This window comes from Macrobrachium nipponense, chromosome 8, assembly GCF_015104395.2.
Source record: "Macrobrachium nipponense isolate FS-2020 chromosome 8, ASM1510439v2, whole genome shotgun sequence".
NCBI classification, from domain to species: domain Eukaryota; kingdom Metazoa; phylum Arthropoda; class Malacostraca; order Decapoda; family Palaemonidae; genus Macrobrachium; species Macrobrachium nipponense.
The window spans coordinates 54,801,073-54,828,568 of NC_087203.1; the positions used below are offsets into that span (position 1 = coordinate 54,801,073).

General features: G+C 36.4%; 1 protein-coding gene across 9 annotated transcripts in view; it reads right to left on the bottom strand.

The window, feature by feature from the left end:
• Positions 1–27,496, bottom strand: part of LOC135222787 (protein unc-79 homolog) — an 841,880-nt gene that overhangs the window by 46,265 nt on the left and 768,119 nt on the right. For 7 of the 9 annotated variants that reach the window (XR_010316338.1, XM_064261060.1, XM_064261059.1 and 4 more), the window contains 5 exons: positions 26,002–26,174; positions 23,822–23,978; positions 19,361–19,444; positions 19,070–19,207; positions 7,199–7,216 (listed from right to left, as the gene is read on the bottom strand). Coding sequence is in view for 8 of the 9 variants with exons in the window: in XM_064261060.1 (XP_064117130.1) it covers positions 7,199–7,216; positions 19,070–19,207; positions 19,361–19,444; positions 23,822–23,978; positions 26,002–26,174 (570 nt within the window). In the remaining variant the exon portion in view is untranslated. The remainder of the gene's footprint in view (positions 1–7,198; positions 7,217–19,069; positions 19,208–19,360; positions 19,445–23,821; positions 23,979–26,001; positions 26,175–27,496) is intronic. The other 2 variants (XM_064261061.1, XM_064261067.1) reach the window with 1 other exon arrangement.

Below are 27,496 nucleotides of genomic sequence, written 5' to 3' on the forward strand. Positions count from 1 at the left end.
TGGTTTTCCCTCCCTCTCCCAGAAGTGGCATTGCCTTCTAACGAACCCCACCATTCCCGTTCCTCTTTAGTCCCTAATCCCTCAAATAGTCTTTTCATTGTTTGCGACACTGTTCCGTACTCTAGCTTTTCTTGCCCACAAGCCGATAATACCATTTGTTTTTTATTTTCCGTGAGATTTGCTTACTCTATTACATGATACCCCTTGACTTCCCCTTCAAGCGCGCCTTTCCCCATTGCTCTTTCACACTCAGATGCTGCCTTCTCGTATCTAATTAAATAGTCCGCCATATTTTCACTAGATTCTCTTCTTATTAGAAGGTATCTTTTTATTCTGCCGTAATTTTCCATTACCGAGTCTTTTAGATAGGCTTTATCTAGTTTCTCTAGGATTAACTTTGGACCCTCTGTACCAGTAAGTTTATCTTTATCTAATGCTTCCACTAGCTCTCGGGCTTTCCCTTTTATGCTCATTCTCATTTCTATCGCCGGGTATTTTGTATCTTCTCCATACAACAATAGCCAATCTTCGGCTTGACCTTTCCATTCTTTGTATTCTTCTTGTATCCCGCTAAACCTAGGACATTCCCTTCTCCATCTAGTAGTCTACCTTTGTTCACTGTCAGATCCAGGCATCTTTGATCAACCACGCTCTTCTACCAGTTTGAATTTTAGCCTAGCCTAACCCCTTTATTCTTTACACAAATGAATAATCTACTCACCTGTACGCTTTCTCTAACTCCAGTATACTCCAGAAATCACTTTAGAACAACAGCACCACAAGACTTACGACCCAAAAAAAACTCCTACCAGACAGAGAGCTCTCCCATACCAACCACACACCACCAACACGTGCTTTCTACTACTCTGTGTTATTGTTTACATCCTGCCGACGCCGCCGCCATCTTGTCTATGACGTCACAGCCTATGACGTCACAACACAACTTAAATACATCAACGGACACCTTCTAGAATCTACCACATGCTGTCCATTTATAGGACACCCACCATTTCAACAATGCATAAAATACCCATAACAATTATACAATATATAATCATATAGAGCTTGCTGTAGTAGCATTAAGTTCTGCTATTCTATAAAAGAAAAAAATAACCCACTGGTTGAAATACACGAAATCCACTAAGCCACATGAGCAACCAGTAGATGGTAGTTATTCATCAACTTAGCAAAAAAATTCGTTAGATATACCTAGATAATCTATTGAAAAAGATAAGTAAATACGTACTTGGATTTTAGTTACGTTATTGCTCTATATTTTTTCCTAATAAACAATATCATGTGAAAGAAAACATTATGAGCGAGGAGATACTGCTACATTTCTTGTGAATAAGTTTAAAATTAAGAGTGAATAAAATGACAATAAAAAAAATACAGTTATGAATAAGCATAATATTATTACGGTCATATTTCCTTATAGTACATTTTTTTTATTATCAAGATCAGTATGACCTGAAACATGAAAGACGTATAAACATGTAGAATATATAAATATGTCGGTAAAATATAATTACAAGACATTCATTACAATACACATTCATGTGATTGCTGTGTTTCCCCTGTACTTATTCATAATCCTATATTCTTCTGAGGCAGGGAACTAGTGTAATATCACGATTACCAGTGGCAATGTTTAATGAAATCTATAGTACGAGTTGAAAGTTTCACGCTCTACTCTACTTGCAGCTAAGATCTACTTTGGTTACACTTAGCCGGTCTGTCGAATTCATAAAATTCCGTGAGAAGGACCGGCTGAATCCTATTACTGTGAGTGTATATATGTGTATATATGTAAGTTCTTCCGCTTTGGCGAAAGACTGTTTGTCTTTTCTTACGACTGTAGTTCGTAAGCATTACTGGTTCCTCTTTTTTTTTTCTCTCCTACGTTGTATCTTAGTAAAGTGATTCTTCTTTTAGAATAAGGGAGATGATTCAAACGGAGAAGTTGATAACGGTAAAACAACTTTATTTCTCAACTCCATTACAAGAGAGATAGTTCGGTCAGGAGACCGTTCCGTTTGATCACTAGAATAGAACTGAATTCTTAAAGCATCGCGTCGATAGCGAAACATTAGCTATCTCAGCGATTCACATAAAAAGACATACGTAGTCCGCCGGCTCGGAAGTTACAAGTTTCCGGCGCATGTTAACAGGTCAACCGCTTCCCATGGAAGGTGTTATGAAAAGTTAACAAATTCATGAATCGATGATGTTTTCAAACAAACGTAAACCAGCCTACTGCAGCATTGCACAGCGTGATCTAGATTTGTGATAGTCACGTAGGACGCTCCTAAATCACCAATGACCCCTCAGGTCATGGATTCTATTTACAGATATGTAATTATCTGTTTCAAATAATGTATTTATTATATATATATTATAATATATATATAATTATATATATATAATGATTTATTATATATATCTATATATATATATATATTATATATATATAATATATACATAAAGTACATGAATTTTATCACATCAGCGTAATTCATATATAAGCGTTAACCTTCAAATGTCCTTTAATATCTAATTGGCTCTACCTTGGACTTAATATATTTTCATATATTTTAACCGAGCGGGATTTTTTTTTTACCTGACAAGAAATTCGTCGGCTCATGGACTCGAACCACGGAAACCAAGAATTCAGGACGTACAGTGACGCTTTAGCCCCGTCCTGAATTCTTGGTTTCCGTGGTTCGAGTCCATGAGCCGACGAATTCCTTATCACCTAAAAATGTAGGACTGAAAACGGATATGAGTAAAACTAAGATAATGTTGAATGAAAATGCAGTGAGAAAACAATAAGAGTTGGATTGGAGAGCGTTTGGTAAACAAAATGAGATTATGAAAAGTAAAATGCCACTTTCTCTAAAAAGAAAAGAATTTAATCAGATGGTCCTACCAGTATTAACTTATGCATCAGAAACTTGGAGCCTTACTAAAGCTTTAGAGCATAAGCTAGTTACAACTCAAAGAGCTATGGAAATAATAATAATGGGAATAACACTAAGAGACAGAAAAAGAGCGACATGTATACGAGAGCAAACTAAAGAAGAGGATATTCTAACAATAAGTAGGAAAAAGAAATGGGCGTGGGCAGGACACATAATGAGAATGTCAGATAATAGATGGACGAAAAGAATAACTGAATCGGTACCCTAGAGATTACAAACGATGCAGGGAAAGGAAGAGAAGACGATGGATTGACGAGCTAATAAAATTTGTGGGTATAGAATGGCATAGGAAGACCATAAACACAAGGGAGTGGAGGGGCTGCAACACACACACACACACACACACACACACACACACACACACACACACACACACACACACATATATATATATATATATATATATATATATATATATAATATAATATATATCTATATATATATATCTATATATATAGATATATATATATATATATATATATACATAAGTAAGTAATTGGTAAGAAGGCTAGAATACTGATAGACTGTTACAAAATATTCCACGAGAATATTATGGCAATAAATGTGAGACTGAAAGATTAGAGGCTGGTTAACATATCCTTAAGAACACTTCAAATAAAACCAGCAAGAGCTGTGGCGGGTGAAAGGAGGGCTCATCCTCAGAGCAGGTTGTACATGACATCTAACAGCCCTTTTAATATATTCTGTGAGTATTTAAGATTCTGAGCTTGAACACTGTTTGTACTATAATTATATGAGTACACTACTTCACACGCAGTTAGAAATCACTGTATATTACATGACAGGAAAATGTTTAGGATTAACTTGCACAAAGAATATCAATGAGCCTCTTTAAGAACAGAGGAATTTTTACATTTTAGTGTAAAAATTGCCGGAGAACATAAAGGCATAAATAACGCAAAAGAACAAACTCACACGTTCAATACAGGGGAAAAGGCAGAACAGTTTCCAAATTAGAGTTTGTATTTCAATCGTCCTTGGAATGTAAATATAATACTCAAACTGCATCATACACAGTATCAAAAATGTTTCCCACGGGAAGGCTTTATACAGTAGTAAACTAATGCTTCTGTCCATTTCTTTGCTTACTTTTTTGTATAAACACACAATGGTTTCTAAACGTACGTGATGTTATGTACACATATCATTATAGCACACACCGTGTTCAATACTCCCTTCACCTGTACAGTTCTTGCTGGTTTTATTTGATTCCACATGATGCAGGCTCTTTGCAATAGCCAATCATTTCAAAAATTTTCACGGATGATTTCATTCATCTTTTATTCTGAATTAGATGATCATTTCCATGGTTTAGGGTACCATTCAGTGAACAGCTGTGACCTTCAAGTATACCGACCATGAGGTATTCTGGTGAAGATTTCTTAACTGTTTTGTCAACTGAATAGCTTTCTATTGTGGATATTTACTTTTCTTAATTGTATAACCATAGTTTTTTCCCTAAGCTTTACCTGGCATTTCAGTATAGGTACCATAACTTATTTCTCTTTATTAGAGTAATGAATATTACAATCACTTTAATATGTCTTCGTTCAAATCTTAGCAACAACCAGTGATAAAACTGGTTCAAAGACTTCACCAACAAGGGCATAAATTTTCATAACGGAAAACATGCCCAGTGAGTTTGGAGTAGTCCAAGGGCTTTATGGATAGTATTGAGAAATGACATATGTATGTTGCATGAAAGGGTAAAACCGTGAGTCAATTAAAAAATTAAATTTTTGGTTTTTGAGTTGGACAGATTAGTGATTACCTTGCCTTATCTTTTCTTTTGAGAAAGATTACTCAGTTGTAAGCAACAACCTCATTTGAGCAGGAGTGACCCACCATGGTTTTTTCAGGGCAAGAAATAAAAGAGGCAATGACTAAGTGGTTAGTAACCCTGTCTTCAAGAAACTTGAGCCAACTGAGGGCATGAAACACAAATTCAAGATCACCACATTACCACTGATGTCAACATTTGTAGTCAAGGTATGAATAAGCAGGCATGAAACTGCACATCCTTTTGAGGGAACCATTGGTACTGGTAACAGAACACCCAAACAGAATCAGAAATTAGCCATCAGCAAGGAACAGCATGAAAAGAGAGTTCAGTGACAAGAAGCTGAGCAGATGGCATGTCTTTTCCAGGTATGCACTACACAGAGGTCAGATCCAGTCATGAGGCAGAAACCAGTCTTCAGACAGCTGAAATAATCATGACCAATCCCAGAATTTAATCAAGAAGTGACAGTGTTGGGACTCAATCAAACAATGGTCAACTCGATGTCAAGACAACCCAGTCACCAGGGTAACTGACTCACTTAAGATGGCACCCATTTGAGACCTCGCTTAAGTATACTAGGTAATCCTTGTTGTACAAAACTTATCACTGGAAATTTCGGGTGGATCTAATAATGTGTATTTCGTCCTGATCAACTTTCAGAAAAGGAATTTCATGTCTTAGTAGACTATTTTATAAAATGTTGTAAATACAATCTAGGACCAAATTCAAACTCAACAGCGAAAGGCATTCCAAAATACTCCAATATATTGCCTGTCACACTCTGTTCTAGGCAATCTGTCATCCCTTGTGATAAATCAGAGCAGCTTTATTTTAAGTAATCATATCTGTTGTGAATGAAATGAGTAAGTTTACTGTGTGATTATATTCATGTGTTTTGAATGGTAATGATTATCTCGGACAAGTCTCCCAAGTGTAATGTATGTAGGGTAACGTCTCCAGACCTATGAAGTTGTATAAGAGCTTGGCTCATGAGGTTGAGCTATTCACAGTGAGTCGTGAAATGCCGATAACACAATGACTGGGCCAATCAGTGGAGTTGAAGGTCCTTCATAAGTATTTTGATATTGTTGCTGCAGGTCTGTGCACATATTCCTAAGCTACCAAGATGTTCAGCAGGACATATGACCCCATCATGCCAGAAATGGAAAGGTACCTATTAATTTAGGTTCAGGTAAACTTTTTCATACCTATCCTTTTACATGGTAACAACAAAGGCTTTATCTTTTTTTGCTAGTTTCAAGGATTGAAATAGTGGCCTGGGATGTCACAAACCAGGTTAAGTTATAGCAAGTCCCTCACCGAGGAGTTGATGGAACTTGACATGCATATACAGTAGAACCAAGGAGCCCAGGGAATAAGCTTGATGACGTCAGTAATTTAAAGGAGGTTGATTCTAGCAACTCCTGAGTGGTGTGTGACAATGCCATCAATCAGTGAGGACATTATCTCAAGTGATGAGATGTTGGAAAAGTAATGTGCCCTGCAGACAATGATTTTGGCACTCTTTAAACCTGTCTCTAACGACCATTCTACTTATTTCCCTTTCTTCTCTGCTGTTCATCTTGACTCTTCTTGTCCATTATCCTCTAGATGAGCTGCTTCTCCCCACCCCCGCCTCTACTTGGTCTGAGTCACTCCCAACTCCACCTGGTATGAACCGCGCACCAACTCAGATATTCCTACTCTTGTCCTTGGAGCTACTCTAGATGACGATGATGAAACACTTGTATTTCATAAAATTTTATAGATAGGGGAAGGAGAATTGTTGACAACTTCACCTTCCTTAGACATGATAAATACAGAATTCTTTTATCTTTGTAATCAATATACTGTATCTGGCCCAAAAGATGATATGTCACAATAAGGTCACAAAATAGGAAGGATTTGATCACTGAAATTGCATCCCTGTTTTTCGAATATGAAGTCAAGATTGCTTTGCGATTTTTCCCTTAATAATTGGTCATCATGGAACATATTCCAATCATATAGCCAATTTCAGGCATTACTAATACCATCTAAGCTGTCTACAAGTTTATATCTTAATTATAATAATGAAACTAACCATATTCTACCAAAAATATACAGCAACTGTCTTAACTCTATATTATATGAGCAGAATAACTAAATATCATAAGCCATAGTGTAAACAAGGCAAACTTATATCACAGGGCGGAAAAGAAGCTGTACAAATCTAAATGTACTTAAAACTAAACGTTTCCAAGTTTTGAGAAAACAGAACTCAAAGGAATTTGCATATGAAAACAAAGAGGTCTCTATACACTTCATCTTATTCTACTAAAACTAAATCTCCATCCACATTTCATGAAGTTACAATCTGATTTACACTAAGTGGTGAAATTTAATAAGGTTTAGCACATGGTAACAGAAATACCTGGGATGCTTCTGATTCCTGGGAGTCATTGGCAGGGGAATACAGGGAGAGTGCATAATAATAGAGCTGAATCTTTAAAATACACTGTATGAAAAATTATTTTTATGTACATTTCACAGAAATCTAGACAACATTAAATATACAGCAAAACAAAAGCCCCAGCAAAAATCTATAATTATCAAAACATTTCTAGAAGAAGAGTGGAAAGTATATCTGAAGCGGTAATCGCTTTAAAAACACCAATCCTAAAAATAAAAAAAAGTTACCTGGACACCTGGGCTACAGAACATGGAAGTAAGCTTTAATATGTATGAAATAAATATACTGTATTACGTTGTAATATCGTATCGTGAAGATATTTTGCCTGTTTTTTAATATTTAATAGCTATTAGGAGGGAAGCACATGAAAATCATTCTTGAATCAACTGTGTACATGGATCACCTTGATAGACTATTCTGCCTGCCCCAATTAAGTTTTTGATGGCAGACTTGCTGTTCTTCTTCAAAAGGGCTACTCTCGTAAGGCTTTATAAGACAGACCAACCAGTCCCAAAGAATCTTCTCTAGTTGGTCTCAGCCAGATTATTGCATGTGGACACAATGATAGAATATAAAGGACTCTCTCTTTATGTACAATGACTGCCTACTAAGGGTTTCAGGGCTGATGGAATACTGTTTTTCGGCAATAACTTTTTATCAAAGCATCAGATAAAGGCGAAAGTTGGCAGGTGTATATTTTATAACCATACCTAATTTTTGCAAGTATTATTTGGTACCTAAGTTTGATTGTTTTGATAGTTATAGAGTAAAATGAAGTCGCCGATGCCGGAACCAAGAAAATCACAGAGGCCATGACATAGCATTTTTCATAAACAACTTATAAACAGACTTATGGATTTCCATGTCACTAAAGCACTGTGCGCTTCAAACTTCGTCCTGATTTTCGGAAATAAATACTCTGTATCTCCATTTATGCTTCATTACCTTTTTTACTTAAGAAAATTTGGTTAAAGCTGCACTTACCCACCCAACCGCAAAAGTGGTGACGTGTATCAGAGACGTTGGTATACGTAGTGTATCCTTCATTATAACTTATCAAATGGTTGTCTGATTTATGGTTAAATGTCCTTTTACCTATCCTGGCAATACAAACTTTTTAAAACCAAATTAATATATTATATGAAGATATATAAACTTTTTTTTAATAATTATGTTTTAATCTATAGGTAAGGGGGATGGCACTGTGTCACAGATACGTCATAAAGCACAACTTGTTCAAAACGGTCTTAGTAAGGCAAGAAGTTGATCTTTTTTCTACGAGTAAATGGCTTAATTAAGCACACCTGTCAGTGTACTACCATGAACAGGAAAATGTTTGAAACACTCAATGCTTTAGTAGCTTGGCAATCCATACATGGGCTTAGAAGTTGTTTACGAAAAACACTACTTCATGGCCTCTGGAATGCATAGTAGGCTTAAGAAATTTGAGAATGGCCAGCAAGATATGGAGTTGTCCTGGTGGTTGCAAGACTGCATTTGTGCTACGGCTTGCCACTTTGTATACAAACAAGATTTGAGGCAAGAGCGAGAAAACCCTTGAATAGACGATTATTTCTATATTGGGTAACAGTTACTTGGCAACACCCATCTCTTGCTTCAGCAGCAAATAGAAGGATATAGTGTCAAAACCTTTGGTAAAAAAACCAGACTGTCTTTTTGTATCCCCACCCTGAATAGCTGTAGAATTAACAAATGAGCTATAAACGGGTTCATTATGTGGATGAGTTACATGCACCGATTTATTTGTAAAGTAGAAACAATATGAGTACCAAGAAAATGGAAGAATTCCAAGCTAACAATTTAGTCACAACAGCCGCTGTGGAAGTTGCGATGAAACCTCTACAGGGTGGAGCCTCTTGGCGTAATAGGTTAACATCACTAATGCGTTCAAAATCTGGTAAGCACCATTGAGCTTAGGTACAAAATAATAATTTAAAAAATTAGGTAGGGTTATGAAATATACACTTGCCAACTATCACCTTTATCCGATGCTCTGATAAAAAGTTTTTGCCGAAAAACAGCGTTGCATCAGCTCTGAATCTTTTAGAGGGTTCTTCCTTCATCCTTCACACACTGATGTGCCAACAACATGTATGGTGGCCATTTTTTTCATTACATTTTTTGGTCTTGGCAGTGTTAACAACCTCCACAGCTTCCATCCCAAATTATTTTCCCTGAATCCTTGATTTGTTCACCGTGGAAGAGCTAAACTTAGAAGCAAGACAAGTGCATAGGTTTAAGTCATGGTAAAAAGTTTTAGACCATCATTTTTATCTGGCAGGTTTATACTTGTTAAAGCTGGGAGTTGCTGGGTCTCCTGCAAGGTGAGAAGTTAGGATTGGATCATCAGGCTATGCTATAGTGCCGTGCTGTTTTTCTTTTTGTTTTTCTGTCTAACAAAGCAATATTTAACAATAATGCAATATTAGACATTTTGGTTATTGAAATTCATTAGTTAATGACGTTTTAACATTGGTAGATAATTTTAGGCTACCCAAATGCATGAATCGTGATAACCTAACCTCTCATTTACAAAAGATTGTCATGATAATAATTCCCAATTGTGCTTGACTTCCAAGCCTTAGATTTAGTGAAAGCTTTTAATTTAATTTGTAGTATTTGGTGATCCAACTAAATGGATTTTGTGACATGGAAAGTTTCCCATTTATCCCTAATAAAGGAGGACTTTTATCAAGCATGAACGAAAATTCATTTAATGGATCTACTTATGAAATATTACTAAGCCATTAGGGATGGTACATTAAGAAAATTCTTATGATAGTTGTTATTTCCCACAGGAATATTAAATTTACATTTTCCAGATAGTAAATTTTGGCAAACTAATTAAAACCTTATATATATACATATCTTGTTTATATAAAACATGGCACAATAATTCCAATAACTAATATTTTAATTATGTAGTACCTCCTGATGTAGCATATAACATTTACTTACTGCTAAGGAGTACAGACCAGGTAAACAAAATTATAAATATGTACAGAAATAGGATTTATGTATCCAGTTAGTTTTGTCTTAATTGAATTGAGTAACGTGTGATAAAATACTTTTAAGGCAAAGTTATGGTTCTAATTTTGAATTAATATTTTAATACATTACTACTGCCTTACGGATATTTTACCCACTGACCATGATACCTTACAGCATACTATGGCTACATACTTGTGGCCAAGTTAGCCTGCTTTATCTTATGTTTGCTACCTATACAGTTAGCACTTGGCAGTTTCTAATGAATACTTGATCCTTTCACTACTGCAGGGCTACTATTATGCAAGACCCACAGATTACATGCGCCACAGCAAATTGCTCAGTGCGCTTTTCGCCTGGGGGTATGGCTCATATCACTTGTCATGAACAAAGCTCTTGTAGGAATAAAGAAGAATTTGGTTGGTTGCCGGACATATGTGAAATATGCAATATGTTAGTGGCCGCAGCTTAAATGATGTCTCTATGGGTCATAGGTTTTAGTAGGGGTAAGGGAGGAGGAGACTATATCTTTCTGGTAGATCTCCAGCAGTGTTTCCTTCACCCTCAGAGCGGAATTCGTGTTTAAGCTAATAAAACAAAGCACTGATTCCTAGAACTTCCTGTGTCGACTCCTCCAATGGAGAGAAAGCGTCTTTCCTTTGAAGAGATGGCACTAATATTAGGCAGAAAATGGACATAGTCACTAAAACTACTCTTCTGAATCCAGACAGTCTAGAGGCATTGCCTTGTGCTTTACATAAGAGGGATACCTCAGATGAGATTCTTCTCTCTCCCATGCAGCAATCAGACATTTAAGGAGATCCTGATAGGGTCTACCCAACCACATCTGAAATGTCTATCTTCTAGGGGGTATAGGATTTATCCAGGACGTCTATCCTGCCAGGCTGTGGTGCTACAACTACCTGGCACAATCAATTCACGCAGGCGTCCCTGATAAGGAAATTCTGCTTGTAGTATTTTCAGAATTCCAGGAGGAATTTATGAGCTCCACCAGGGATGTCCTTGCTACTGAGCATTAGTAAATTAGAGACACTGTCCATGATTCCCAAGAGGAAATCTGGTCAGTTTAAGTTACTGAATTAGATTTAACATGTAAAAATTTACCACCCTTTCACCAAGAAAACAGAGAGGCTACACAGTATGCCAGGGCAGAAATCAGAACAGGTATTAATAAGCAGCTTACTCACTCCCAGATCTCAACTATTAACAATAATACAGTCAGTTCAGACTATAAAACTTCAAATCATAATGTAGTATGGGCATCATATCCACCCCGGATAATACTGATAACCCTTGGTATGACGCCCCATGGAAAATACCTTATTAATGAAAGGAGAACTCTAACTGAAGTTGAGCCGTAGAACTGGGACAGAGCAACTTTTGTAATACTGAATGGCTCTTGGTCCCTCCTTCAACAGGAATTCAGTAAATGCCAGAGATGGTTATCCTGCTTATGAATACAGCAATGAAAGTCATAGAAGCAACCTTTTTCCAGGGTAGTAAAAAATAAAGCTCTACAACAATTTTAGGGAACCAATAAACACTCTGGGTAGCCCCAATCTCATGCTGCTTCACTTTTAAAAAGTTCAGTCATATGAAACAGATTTTTGGAATTTTGTGGTGGCTGAGAAGCAAGAGTTAATGGAAGAAATAAAGCCACTTGTTTTTACCATCCGAGTATCTTGTCCTCCTTTTGAGAGGAAAAAAGCTCCCTTTGGACATAGCTACCCAGCTGTTTGGGACCCCTACAATAAAAATCTCAGACGGACAGCCATGGTTGAATTTCATGCCACATTCCACCTCCTCAATATCATAACTGCTATTATTATGCTGAAAGTTGCTATGAGAGGGATTCCAGAATCTTCAGAACAATGTTAACTGCTGTAGCCAAAACACTTATGCGAACCGTTGGGGAGCTTACTGTGATTTTCAGGAGTGTCATATTAAGGTTTGAAAGGAAGCATTGGTGGGCTCCAACATGTTGCTCCCAAATGTAGCCTCCCTATGAAATTCTTTCCCCTTCTGTAGGGACCATTTTGAAGATTCTTTTGTTGCTCAACTCATTTAATGAGCCCAACAACAGAACTCTATAATATGTGCTTTCCTAGGATAAGGGGAACCCAGGAAAGAATATACTCGAGTGTTTCATCTTCATCCTCTTCCTAAGCCAAAGAAAGCTCAATAAGACTCAGAGCACTACAAGCCTCCAGTCACTCCTAAATGATCTCTCCAACAACAGAGGAGGGAACATCAGCAGCAACAGCACCTATTTTGAAGTGGACAAAGACTCCTACCAGGGACAAAGAAAATAAACTTCTGGACTGTCTATTAGAGGCAAGGGAAGAGGTGGGCTCCAATAGGACTTGCATGGTCGGGGTAATCTTCTTCAGCATCACTAGCAGTGGAAGTTCTTCCCAGTATTATCTTTAATGGGTTAGGGTGGAAATGGTCTCACCCTTCCCCCCTCTATAGGGTTTTTTCCAAAAACCAGACCCCTCAGAAGAATATGTGCAGAAGGAGCTCTTAAAGGAAGCCATGGAGAAATGCTCAAATATTAGCCACCAAGCACGCCTCTTCAGCTTCCCAAAGAATGATTCCTCCGAATGAAGGGTGATCCTCAACCTGTCAAGTTTGAACACACATTGTTGGCCACAGTTTCCGGATGACTACTGTTGCCCAAGAAAGTTCATTCATTCCACATGGGACCTGGGGCATCTCTATAGATCTGAAAGACATACTAGCATGTCTCGAACACCATTCCCTTCTGGCCCTTCCCAGGGTTTCAGATATGGAAGGAAATGTGCAGATTCAAAGTCATGCCTCACAGGTTAAATATTGCCCCAAGAGTTTTTACAAAATTAGCAGCAATGGTTGTCCCTGAACTCAGGAAGAAAGGAATTCAATTGGTGGCCTACCTAGACAATTGGCTAATCTCAGGAGCCACCAGACAAGAGTGCTTACAAAACATGACAGTAGTAGCCAACAGACCCCAGTCAAAAGGTTTTCTAATAAATTGGAGCAAATCCAGCCTTACATCCAGAAGATGTTTTCTGTGGCTGATACTTCATTGGGATACACTTTGCAGCCAGCTCTCTCTTTCCATACTCTAACCAGAGTACTGAAGGACGTGAAAAGGTTCCTTGCACAGCCCAGTTTTTTTAGACAACAGTTGGGGCAAATGCTGGGCCTGTTACAGTTTGTGTTTGTGGTAGGTCCAATCCTCGGCCTAGACTGCAACTGAAGGATGAAAATTAGTAAATCATTGTAACGTGTACATAAAGAAGAGAATATCTTATAACTGTAGATTGCATTTATAATCTTTTTATTGAGAAAAAATGGCTGTGCTTGAATATAGGGGTAACTTGATTAGTTTTCACACAGTTGTAGCCATATATTTTTAAGGGTAATGTAAGATGACTTTGAAATTATATTAAAGTGTTTTGGGATAATAGTTCAATGTATATTTGGCGTTTGAACTATTAAAATAGGCAGTTATAAGTGTCTGTAGAGATGGTCTTAGATGTTTGAACTGTTACAATAGGCAGTATAAGCATTTTTAAGAGGGGATACCAATTAAATGTAGGTGGTTGTGGTCCCTAACCAACCCGATTATGACGGATGTACCACACTAGCATTCAACAGAACAGCTTACTTAGTAGCCCCAAATTGACTGGGCAGTCACTGATCCTTTCTGCTTCAACAACTGGTGAAAAAATAGATTCCATTAACACCCGCCGATGTATCCCATACAGTAGGAGCCAAGACTTTCTTTCACATGTGGATTTTTTAAACCTAGTCTACCATGAAGGTTATTCACCTAACATTGCCATGTAGCTAGTGCAAAAATTACAAACTTCATCTACCCAACAATACCAATCCACATGGAAAGTGTGGTTAGATTACATCCATCCTGAGAGCTCAGTTGAAGTCTGTGTTGAAACAGTTGTACATTTTCTTATATATCTTTTTGAGGATAAGTATCTTGCTATTACAACAGTCATGGCCTACAAGGCAGCTTTGTTGGAACCCTTGCTTTATAATTTTGAAATTGACTCTAACATAGAAATTGTAAGTAATATAGAAATTGTTACTTCCGTTCTCTGGTCTTTTGCATTGCAAGACTGGCTCGTGCAAGGCTTCACATTACCTGGTCTCTGAATAAGGTAAGTCCAGCAGGTAAGTGTGAAATCATGCACTTCAAGATAAAAGAATGAAACTTGGTACGCTGTTGGTATACATCATAATGAACATTTTAAAGATTGGAGGCATTCTAGATTTGACGTCTGTTGGTGATGGCAGCCATTTTGGAAAATGACCGTCATCCATTTAGAATAAATATTTGTAAATCATGTAACAAGACTCAGTATTACAGACTCATAAGGAAGACATGTTAATTTAAGTTTTTGATCCTGATAAATCGATTTAGACCACTAATTTAATGCTATAATCATATTTTCGGACCATATTTTAGGTTATTTCAGTAAACATTACCAAGTAAAGTACAAAGACCTCAGTCTTATGTGTTATACAAGATACTTTTTAAAACAAATAATGGTACTTTACCTTGCAAGTATAGTCAGCACTTGGGGATACTGTCACAAAACGCAACTTTTAAAAAATGTCTGTTTATGTTTGTTTTATGTAATTTTATTACATTGATTTTTAAGAAAAACAAATCACAAAGCTTCATATATTTTTGAGTGACATGGTGATTAATTTGCATTTTTTTTTGTTTTGTTTCAGGAAGGCAGTGAATCTCATCAATGGCATCTCGTAAGGACAAGACATTCAAGCTGGTGTCAGACAGTGACCTAACACCACCTGAAGAGGACAATACATCAACTGACTGAAATGAGTGTCTGTTCTGTTAGAAAGATACTAGTGAGAAACTTTAGTGCCCAGCAGAATGCACAGACAGGTGCCAAAGTGTTGGTTATTCAACTATTGCTAAAAATCTGAAATCATTCAACGACCTAATTTGCTTACCAGTAAACATCAAACTGACTTGTTCAGATGGTAGAGATGGTGTTCAACAAACATTGTTGCGAAGGAACGCAAAATTCCACAAAAGTTGCCGACTGAAGTACAACATAAATGAATTACAATGTGCAAGTAAAAGGAAGAGACTCCTGGACGAAGAGAGTACATCACGTGGTGCAAATAAACATTGCAATCGTCAAAATGATTCTGGAACTAAAACTAAAATTGCCAAATGTTTTCTTTGTGATAAGCCTGCAAGTATTACTAGACCCTTCCATGAAGTCCAAACATTTGACCTTGATGCCCATGTATGGCAGTGTTCTACTGATATGACAGACTGCTATGAAGCATGCAGGGGTCTACTAGTACTTGCAGGCTCATCACAAAGAAACCATTTATCAAATATAGTTTTAATTCTAGAATCGTTTTGATGTATGCAATGTTTAATTGCACCACATGATGTACTCTCATCGTCCAGGAGTCTCTTTCTTTTACTTGGATGTTGTTGTTCGTTTGTTTTGTAATTTAGACAGCAACTTTGTGGAATTTTGCCTTCCTTCGCAGCAATGTCTGTGGAACTCTACCTCCATCATCCAAACAAGTCAGCTTGATGTTTATTGGTAAGGTTTTCAGCAATAGATGAATAACCAACACCTAGGAACTTGTCTCTGAATTCTGCTGAGCACTGAAGTTTTTGGTAGAATCTTTCTCATAGAACAGACACTATACATCCAGTCAACTGATGTATTGTCCTTCTCCATGCTCATAGGTCACTGTCTGAGACCAGCCTGAATGCCTGGTCCTTATAAGGTGCCACTGATGAGATTACTACCTTCCTGAAACAAAAAAGTGTAAATTACCTAACTTGCCATTAAAAAATATATGAAGCTTTGTTATTTGTTTTGACTCAAAATTAGTGTAATAAGATTATATAAAACAAGGACAAACAGAAATTTTTAAAAAGTTGAGTTTTGTAACAGTATCCTTAAGTGCTGACCATACGCATACAGTACCGTCATTTGCTTTAAAAAAGTATGTTGTATAACACATGAGACCATACATCTATGTAATGATCAGAATGAGGTCTTTGTACTTAGTAATGTTTTCTAAAAATAACTTATAATTAATGATATATGAGCATAATACGGTTCATAATTTTATTTTGATTAACAAAAAATCTCATTTATCCTAAAATATGGTCCAAAAATATGATTATAGCATTAAGTTAGTGGTCTAAATCAATTTATCAGGGTTAATAACATAAATTAGCATGTCTTTATTATGTGTCTGCAATGCCAAAGTTGTGTTGCTTGATTTGCAAATATTTATTCATGAGGGATGAAGGTCATTTTTCAAAATGGCCGCCATCGCCGACAGGAGTCAGATCCAGAATGTCTCCAATCTTTAATATGTTCATTATGATGTATACTAATAATAAACCAAGTTTCATGCTTTTACCATATAGTGCATGATTCAGGCCAAAATTAACATTAAGCCGCTTGAGTATGGTGCTCCGATTCTTGTCATTACCTCAATTCAATGGACCCAATACAACTACAACTCATTCTTGACTATTTTGGCATCAGGAGCTCTGATTAGCTAACTGGGCTCTCTTAGACAGGGACAACATTACATCATTCATACATCTAGCCATCATTTTTTACTTTCTCCTTTTCTGATAAATGAACTTAGCACAAATTTCAGATAAAACATTATGCCCGGTTCAAGCACTCATGGTTTACCTAGATGTCATGGCAAGCATACCAAATGGTCCACTTTTCCTATATCGTAGCACAATAATTCCACCGAGAAAGGAACAATAATCCTACAGCCGGACCCAACACATTTGGGTAAGTTACCTTAGAACTACAGCACAAGTTTTAATATAAATACAGGTTCGTGGGTTGTTTCCTATTCTTTGTTGCCATATAATAATGGGCATTTGGAATAATGAAAATGGTTGATACCTTGTGACTTCATCTAAGACCATTGGGGTATTGGGATTGATTCATTAGGAACTAAGCCATATTATCGATAGCTACTGTGAGTCCTCAAACCCACTCACTTTCCCTCACGAAAAGGTATGGGGCTGGCGTAATTAATGAGGAAAATGGCCGACATACACGCTGCCAACAAGCACTATTCTGGCCGAGACCAACTAGAAGAGAATTCTTTGAGATTGGTTGTGGTGTTTTATGGAGCCCTATGCGAACCATGAGAGTAACTCCTTTTAGGACTCACAGTGGCTACCAAAAATAGGTTTTCCCTACATCAAAACCTGTTTTATATCATTCATCACACATAATACAATATTTTCTCTAATAACCATAAAAAACGTAATTCCTAATTAGTTTCTTAAAAATTAAGCTTCTTTTCTTGAGTCTTCCTTTGCATTTAAGAAGAAAATTATCATTTGTAAGAGAAAAGGATTTCATTTTATTTCATATATTTTGGATTGAATATACAGAAGTTATAATTTCTTCTCATACTACAATCACTCTAGTGCTCAGAGAATGAGGGCCATGGGTTTAAAAGACACCTCATCCAACAAAATTTTCTCCTGCAAAGAAACCAAGGAGGAAAGCAACTATTAGACTGAACTGGAGATGGAAACATCCAAAGTTATGGAGGTAGACAGATCAATAGGCGTCTTGGGGGGCAATAAATGACTTGTAAGTCCTCGTCTTCTGACTCGCCTTCATCACTGCTTGTGCAACCAATAGTAGTAGTACATGTCACTGGCGAACTGAGGGGACGAATGAGCTACAAAGCAGGCTAAAGTCCCAATTTCACGACGTGAAAGAGTTATAAGCTTAACCTGAACGATACCGACAAGTTTGAGGCTGCACATCAATCAGTATGCAGATAAATACAAAAAATGTAAACACCACACTTAATAATACACTAAGGCTGGTAAGACCTCGATTACATGTAACACTAAGTAGCAATATAAGTCAAATTTGAAACAGAGTACTACGTACAGCAGAGCAGAGGGAACTAGTGTAACATACAAGATCAATAATAAAATGGTAGAATAATGCAGGAAAGAAAAGAAAAACTATGAGTAGATTTGAGAAAAAATGGAAACAAAGGCCAATTTCTCATATAATAATGTGTTAATAGTTAAGATTTACTTGAAAAAAAAGAGAAGAGAAGGGATGATGCCTGAATGTAGAAAATTTCTGTTTGCTGACTGGAATCTGGTGAACCTGGGAATTCCAAGGAATGAAAATATGTATGTTTTACAGAGTTGTGATCAAACTCCAATGAACCTAACATCTAATGTCAGGTTTAAAAAATTCAAAAATGTACTTTTAGTAATATACCATGTATATAGCACTTCATTTGTTACCATGTAAGTTTTGTATATGGAATATTTAATAAGAAATCTATACCATCTATGCAGCATACACTGTTAGAACACTAATACCTTCAAATATTACAACTTCCATGTTACAGCTATAATGAAATCAGCTTAAGCTAACTAAAATTACAAAACACCCTAAGGATTGCAATTGTTACCACAGGGTACCACATAATTTAACCCCCCTTTTTTATTTATCCTTAGTTTTAGAGTATGAATTTATTCATAACTAAAAGTTTAACTGTAACTATAATACTTTCCACTCTTCTCGCTATTTGCTTTACGAAATATGCCACTGTTTCCCCAAAAATAAATAACATTTGTATATTTTTTCTTTAGCTTTGTGACCCTAATAACACTGAACAGAAACAATGCCTAAGTACAAACTACTTCTAAACAAATTAATACAATAAAGAGTTTATCTGCTTATTTTAAACAAAAGGAATGGTGACACTTACCACTTTAGAATGTGACACAAGCTGAAGAATACCTGGTGTAACTTTAGCCCAGAAATCTGTTAAAATGGCTGAGATACTTGTGTTGGTGTCATTATTAGGTGAACCTCCTATTCCTTGCTCCAGATAAACTGTCCAAAGCTGAATAAAAGCATACAGAATACATAATGTACCAGTCTTTCTCTTCTGCAGACATACTTGTTTAAAAATCCACAAATTCATCATTAGTCAAAGTTTTAATGCTATTAAAATATATGCTCAATATCCCAATAGGCCAAAAATTATACTCTTTACCTGGCATAAGATGAATGCATGGAAAAGTGAAGACATGTGAAGCACTGATGCTTTTGATTGTTCAGCAAACCCTCCTAATATAATCTGTCAAAACAATTGGAAGAACTATGAAAGGCATGTATAATGAAAATAATTTCTGGTATACAGTTCTGTCATGTTTATTATTTTTTTTTAAGATTTTGTGTAACAGATATCAAATAGAATGTCAATGGAGATAAAACAATGAATAACTTACACATTAGTTTAAAAAGGTTTTCAATTCACTTTTAAGATTGATATCTTCCACCATACCAGTTAAATCTTGATTGTTTACCAAGTTAAAAGGACTGTCTCAATATTTCATCGAGAAATGAAGTTCAGTTTTGCAGGATATTTATAAATATGGCATGTCATCTGGAAAAGTGACTCAATGGTCTGGTTTAAAATACCATATAATAATGAATTATATACAGGAACATCATCATTGAGGGTATTATGTGACTTTTGATTGATGGGCTTCCTTTGTGGCTACAGTCTTGTTCTGGAACATTGTATCACCCAAACAGAATTGGGCACTGACAAAAATGTGAGCATAGTTGAGCACAGCATAGCGGAGCAAACAAGAAAAGTCATCATCGGACATGAAAAATGTGCTGAAACAATTTCCTATACTTAAATCCGGACTTTGATACCATCCATCAATTAAGACTGACCGGACTTATATTAATAATTATATAATCATAGATGAATAATATGATTAAAACGCCTTGTTCCATGATTGGCTGGAAGGTCTTATAATGGCCCTGTGGTGTTGCCCCACAAATATACTCGAGGACACATTATGTTGTGGGGGGGGGGGGGGGGGGGATGGAGAGGGTAATACACAAACATATATGATACCTGCCGTGTTTCCAGGTATCACTACAATCTCATGAATCACCATGACAGTTTTGCCTACAGTTTCCTTTGCTCATTTCATTGGTCGAAAAACTGGCAATGTTGGGAGAGAAAGGAGGGGTATAGGGGGTGTGGAAGGGGAAGTAGTCCCTGTGTTTGGCGAGGTGCATTACTTTCATAACACAAAAATTATATCGACTTGTCATCATGTTGTGCTAAATACATTTACAGATTGGTTTGTAATTTTCTGTTACTTATTTCACAATAAAATAGAACTGTGAACAGGATATGATCAAGCTATCTCGCACCTGTTATTTCCATGTCCATCATATCTTGGATTATGGAACTTGTTGAACTGCTGCAACGGTCAATAGAGATGCAGCACCCGTATATACAAGCAGAAGTAAGCACATCAAGGGCAGATGGAAGCACTGCTAAAGCTATTGCCATACTCGCTAACAAAAAGATACATGGTCATACCAATGACCAGCATACTCAGTGTTACGGCTTTCAACTCCACATCCGAGCTATAAAAAGATTACTTGGGCCTGTTCACTACATTTGTGGGAGCCAATTCAGAAACATCAAAGACTTGCCCAAGAGTTCCTAATATGCTAACCACTTGCAACACAAACTCCTTAGCTACTTGTTGAACAGGAAACACCTACAAAGGACAATGTCATTAAGGACTAAATTGTTGACTAAGTGAAGAACCAGTACTATATGACACCAAGTGTTTCAGAGCTTGAGAGGTTATAGTTTAGTTATAGTCTAACATGTGACACAAGCTCAGTTAGACTATATTTTATAAGAATAACAGCCTTGATAAATTAAAATATATCATACAACTTCGGTAATAAAAGAGCCCAAGAATGCAGCCATTCAAAGGCATTTATTTTGCTTGGTTATGAATGTTTGGTGTTCAAGGTTCTTTTCACGATCAGTGATGATAAATTCACCTTATTTAAGCAATTCAAGTGTCTCTGGGGTTAGAAGATGCTCAGGAGTAATGACGACCATCCTTTTCAAGGCAGCCTATTCAAGAACTCCATGTCACTACTGTAAAAACACATCACATCTAAGAACCATGATACAAGCAAAAGAAAGCTATTCAGCCAATTATAAATATCAACATTATCCAGGACACCAAGGCAGTGCACCCTGCATTTTGACTAGAAAGAAAAAATGTTGTGCTAGACGTCAACACTGCACTCCAGGACAATTGCTACACAAAAAGAAGAAAAAGAACATTGGACATAGCTTACATGCTACTTATTTCTTCGCAACAAGGGACCATTTGCTAACACTAGATCAGTTTATGACGAAAGCATTACTCTAACTTTCCCTTTGAACTGGTTGCATCATTGTTCACATATCTGTATGTCCAAAGTTAAACCTTCAGGGAAGATCAGATCCAATAATAACAAGGAGATTTGTGCCAGTCAACAACCCACACAAGGATTGACTTGTCTGTCTAGGACAGAGGACTCCCAGATTCTGAGCAAGAAATTACACTCTTCTTATCAGAACTGGATTGGTTAGAGATTCAATTTCAATCCTGCTACTTCAATCCTCATATAATTGCTGAGGTGGAGAGGGACGGGAAAGCCACAAATATTTGGCAATTATTTGAAGACAATAAATCTCTTGGTAGAAATTTATTGACAACTAATGCCATAACCAGAGGCTCTTATACAGAAACTGGGTGATGGCTATTTTTCACATAAAAATAGCTCCAAGTTGTCACTAGAGAGTCAGAAGAAACTACACATAGCAACCACTATGTATAACATATTTCTACATGTGTGACTACCATTCTTAACCATCTTAATACCAGAATGTTTCCTGATCATGAAGAAATTGATCAGTGACCTCAAGGACATAGTTGACTAACTTGAAGACATCTTGATTAACTGAGCCAGTGCAAAAGAGCAACAACCTACAAATGGTATTCAATGCTTCAATGACTAAGATATACAATGAAACCCGGAAGTGTTCCTCTGCCAAGACAGTGGCCTGATGTCTGCCATTTTCAGAGTCCTCACTTATCTGACATAAAAAAAGTGTGATACAGAGATGGAAAAAAGATGATTAGATAACTTTCCAGAAACTACAAAACCTTTTCTTTATACATGGCATACTTCAATCCACAATATACCAGGACTATCAGAAACTAAACTGGGTTAGTAATTTTTCACTGCTACCAAGATAGCACCTTGCAACCTATTGCAAGCTCATCAACAACTCCAAAAAAGATTAATTGGTACTGAAAAAGGGGTGCTTTCATTCGCAGGCTGCCCTAGAGCAAGAGTTTATGCCAGCACAAAGTTGGCTTAATCTAAAATGAACAAATGACCCTTTCACTGATTGAATCAAATGAAAAGGAAGCTTTAATAAATTCAGGTTGAAGCGGATCATGGACTGGGTAAACTGGCATCAACATCAAACAAACCATAATATAAACGATATAAATACCAGCAGTCAATAGCTACTTTGATGTGAAGGCAGCAAAACAAATACAATGAAAAGAGCCAAGCAGAGGGAGACGCTATGAGACAGTAAAGACTGAGTTACAATTTACCATATAAAGACTGAACACAGAAAAGCTATTAAAATTTAGGCCCCAAGAAAAACTGTCTTTTAACTTGCATGACCATGAAAACTGGGAGTATGCTAACCAGGGCCAGACATAATATTTGTAATGCAAAAAAACCTGAGCATGTAAGTCACAGAGTACAATGCCATTCAGAGACAAAATTTAGAATGCTTAAATATTTGTCAAAATGGAAAACATGTATATAAATTGATCTTTTATCTAACTATTGAAATAATGAACAAACTAAACGGTATGAACATGTCAGGTAGTACTGTACATGAGAGGACAGGTTCAAAAAAGATGTTAGCCTACTCAAGACCAATCTTAACTGAGTAGATGGGTGGTATCTCACCTCACAAAGTTACCAAATACAGTTTGAAAGAGATAAAATCAGGATATGTGCCATGAAAAACTCTTTGTAACAGTAAAAATACCTCTGAAACTCTAGATTGTTTAAGGTGACTAACTCCACTGTGTCAAGGGTTTATAATTATTTTCTATTACTTGATAAGATTCCCACTATTCTGAATTGATCCCATGTTAGATTACTTAATACAGAATAGTAATTAACATGGAATACTAAAAAAATACAGAAAATTTTGTAGCAAAAGATCACATATTCCCACACTTCCAGTGTCAGAAGAGAAATATTATTCACTAGAAGCATTAAGATTTATAACTGATAATGGTAGCTGTAGAACATCCCTGCAAATAAAAATGTTACTTTCCTCTGGTTGATTTCAATATAATTAATTTTAAATTGAAATTAATACCTTAATTTTCAGTCTACTAAATTCACTTCCATAGGAAATAAGTGAAATATTCTTTTAGTTATAAAATAGTAGGCCTGGTACAATTTCTAACACAAGATAGAAAACAGACAGAAACAGTAAATCTGGCATTGTCAACCAAAAACTTTTTACTATTTGGAGCATATAAGAAAAAGGAGCTAGCTTACTGTCCTTTTGGAAAACTCAAGAAATGTTCACCTGGATATGATCTGCAATATGACATGAGGCTTCTGGTGGAATCGGCTGACAAATCATTGAAGCCGAGTTTCCTATCAGACATGTATGTGTAAGTCCACCAAGTAAAAGCCACGACAGCAAACGGATATGAGAAACACAGTCAATAAATTCTTTTTGCCTGAAATAGAAATTTGAATTTTTAAACTATAACATGTTACGTCATAAAACGATTTTGTATAAAGACATGAAAATCATGTAAATACGCCAGTAATGTGAAGGTGACAGAAACTGAATACAACCATAAGATCCTTAATCTAGTAGTACTCTATCAATTTATAAACGAACTTGGAACAAGGAAGTCTTTCAATCATTCGTTTAATACAGGGCATTTGTATAATACTGGAAGTCTATGATACTTTGTAACAATTATGACCAACAAAATCATTTCAGTTATGATTTAACTGCAGACTTCTTCATCAAAAACATAATTGATCTCTTTTTGCGCTCACTTATACTAGGGAACGATCTTTTTCCTATGCTAAGGAAATTTAGCACTGTGACGTGATCTTGTCTCCTAAAAAAAAAAATCTAGCTTACCAACAAGATTATAAAAAATAATCTGTAAATACATTAATCTTCTTTCCTGTCACACTGAAAACCCCACAATCCATTTTTAGGTAATTGTCTGGAAGTTTCCCATGGTTCTGATCCTAGGATTGTCTAAATATTAAGTGAGTGTAAGATTTGCATGGCTTCTGTATCTTTGAAAAATCACAAGCACAACTAGCATGAACTGTATTCCAGCATGATTTCTTTGAGAAATTTGGAGAAGGAGTCCCTAAGCTTCATCTCTTTGCACGTCCTCCCGATGAGAAGCAGATGTCTCAAAAAAGGTGACCTTTCTAAAACTTGAAAACCCAGTCTTATCATTACAACTCCTAAGTTGCTGAAGTATATTAACCTCTACTTTAAAGTTATTGACAATGAAAATCCTTTTGACATTTTCATTGATGGGAAAACATTCGTAATGCAAACACTGATATCATTCAAGTCATGGCTGCTTAGTTGTCCTCCAGAAGTGGCAATATCTTCGAATCACCCACTCTTAACAGTCCATCAGACATGGTCATCGTGCCAACAGTTATCAAGTGATATCTTGTGTAAACCAAAGTGATCTATTATTGTCCCTTTCCTGCATATTAATGGCTCACTACCCTGCAACTGCTGGTTTCAGTACAGCATCATTGTTTAATCAACTTACCCACTGGATCACAGAATCACTTTATTCCTAACATTTGATTGTTCCCTTCATGTGGCAAAGTATCGTGTTGGTTCTCAACTAAATCTGAGATCGAAGCAAATGAATATCATGTAAACAAATATGTGCATTACTATTACTCTGCCAATGTGCCATGTCAACCATGGCACTGGTGATCATGAACTATGTACTGTTTCAGTAGTCATATAAAACTAGTTGACAATCACCTACCTCACTGCTTTAATCTACTCCATGACAACTACCCTTACCTAATTTTGCCAATTGGCTGACATTTTCAAAGTGAGGTTCTTGAAGGACAGACGAAAGTTGGATATGATTTGGTATCCCAGCATGAGATTTCCCCTCATAAGAGAAGTGGCTGATTCTCATTATAGAAATAACATCTTCAATTTCATCCCATATACTTAACTAACTTTTTCAAATAATTATTTCTTACACCACTTCTCATCTGATCTCTTATCATCATCAAACACTGTATGAGTCAGATGGATAAATGCATAGTATTCAGGGCCAAAGCCCAGGCCCTGAAGGCAAGAAAGCCATTCATATAAGTCAGCACAGTAAAACATCATAGCTTGCATAAAGAAAATGCACTAATAATCATTCATATAAGAAAACAGACTAAAAAGGAAATAATCACTGAGCAGTACACTCCTCATTACCTTCAAGTCTGATCTCTGTGAGCAACTATGTTTCCTAATAACTTTGTAACTGGCTTAGAAAACGAAGGCATACAGAAAACTATGATCCGTACAAATCTATGTGAATCTATATGTATTGCATATAGCTTATAAGAAGATTAGCGCTTTAGAAAGCTATATCAGAAAATACATAATAAGTACAATATTTATCATGACGATTGTAAAGAATAGGCACATTATTTCCATGCTAATATTACACTGTGAGAAAACACTTGACTTACCCTTGTTGAACTGCTGTTGGAGGGTTATTAAGCCATGGAAGATATTTAGCTATTGCTCTGTTGTCCCGGTTATTTCCTCGGGTGATCTCTAGAGCAATATACTGAGATATACCTGCTTTAATGAGGCCCCCCATTGTATCTTCATTAAGGCCAACGCTAGCTCTGCAGTTAGACTGCAAAAAATCAACAGTAAAAAAAATTTCATTAAATGCACAAGCACACAAACGCTGCCGCATGCTTTATTAATAAATTATATTTCCAAATACATAACTTTGTTATTGTCTTTAAAAATACAGTCGGAATACTTGCTGAATAAACTAAAAAGGTTGCATCTAAAATGAATTTATGCAGACAGAGATGTACTTGAAATTTTAGAGTATTCTATGTTGAATCTGCTAAAAATAGTGCTGCACCTTAACAAGGTAATGCAATCACGAAATTTCGTTGAAACAGCTCGTACCCCACCCCCCAACCCCCATGATCATTGGCTTATTTTTGTCATTGGGGGCTTCGGGGATGGCAGCAGGGAAACAATGTCCCACTGCTTGGATGATGTGAAACATCAAACCCCTGGAACCCTGACACCTCAGCTGCTGACATAACAAACTGTAGTGAGGTTTCCTACTCCCTCTCCCTCTCTAAGTAACACTTTCCTTTTTCTTTCACATCCCCTAACAAACAGATTTTAAGAGGAAGAATCTAAAAATTTTTGGACAGTAAAAAATTCTGCTCTCAGTGGAGGTGGGCAGCATACCTATGCACCCATAACACTGAAATACTGGCCAAGTCAGGAGACAACTGAATGATACACCTTGCCACAAGTGCTGAGGTCAATCTTGACAGACTGACGACCAGTAAGGCACTGAGGGTAAGGTGTATATTCAGTTGAGTCTCCCATGGCAGCTGCACTTTTTAAAGGCAGCAAAACTGCTCTCCCCTCGTGAGGCCCACCTGGGTGGCGGCTGATTCTCCCTTTGGATTGATTTTTCCAGTCACATAAAAAAGAATTTGAAATAACTTGACGAAAAATACAAGTCAAGCAGGATCCAACCTTCATTTATTTTGATTCCTAATTGGGAAACAAAACCTGGTCAAAAGTTCTGAATACCAGAAAGTGAAAAGCAAATATCATAAAGAAGGCTTACAAACTAACTGTTAAATGGATATTCAGCAACTGAAATTAATTTTAAATAGATTTTTAAAAAGGTTCCATCAAAGCAAGTACCAAAAATCAGTCTGAGAGTAATCTTGCAATTTATAATATAAAGATGACTCAAAAGTTAAATTAGCAAAATATGACAATAAGTAGTGTACAAGGAACAACCATATTGCCCAATAATGAAGATGAACCAAATGAACAATCATTTTATCATACTCAAAAAATGATACGATAAAGGGTAAAATTGTAAAATTATAAATTATTACAAAAAAGGACAAATAAAACCCGTTTCTTTAATTGTCACAAACATTGCGTTAAATATAGATATACAACATA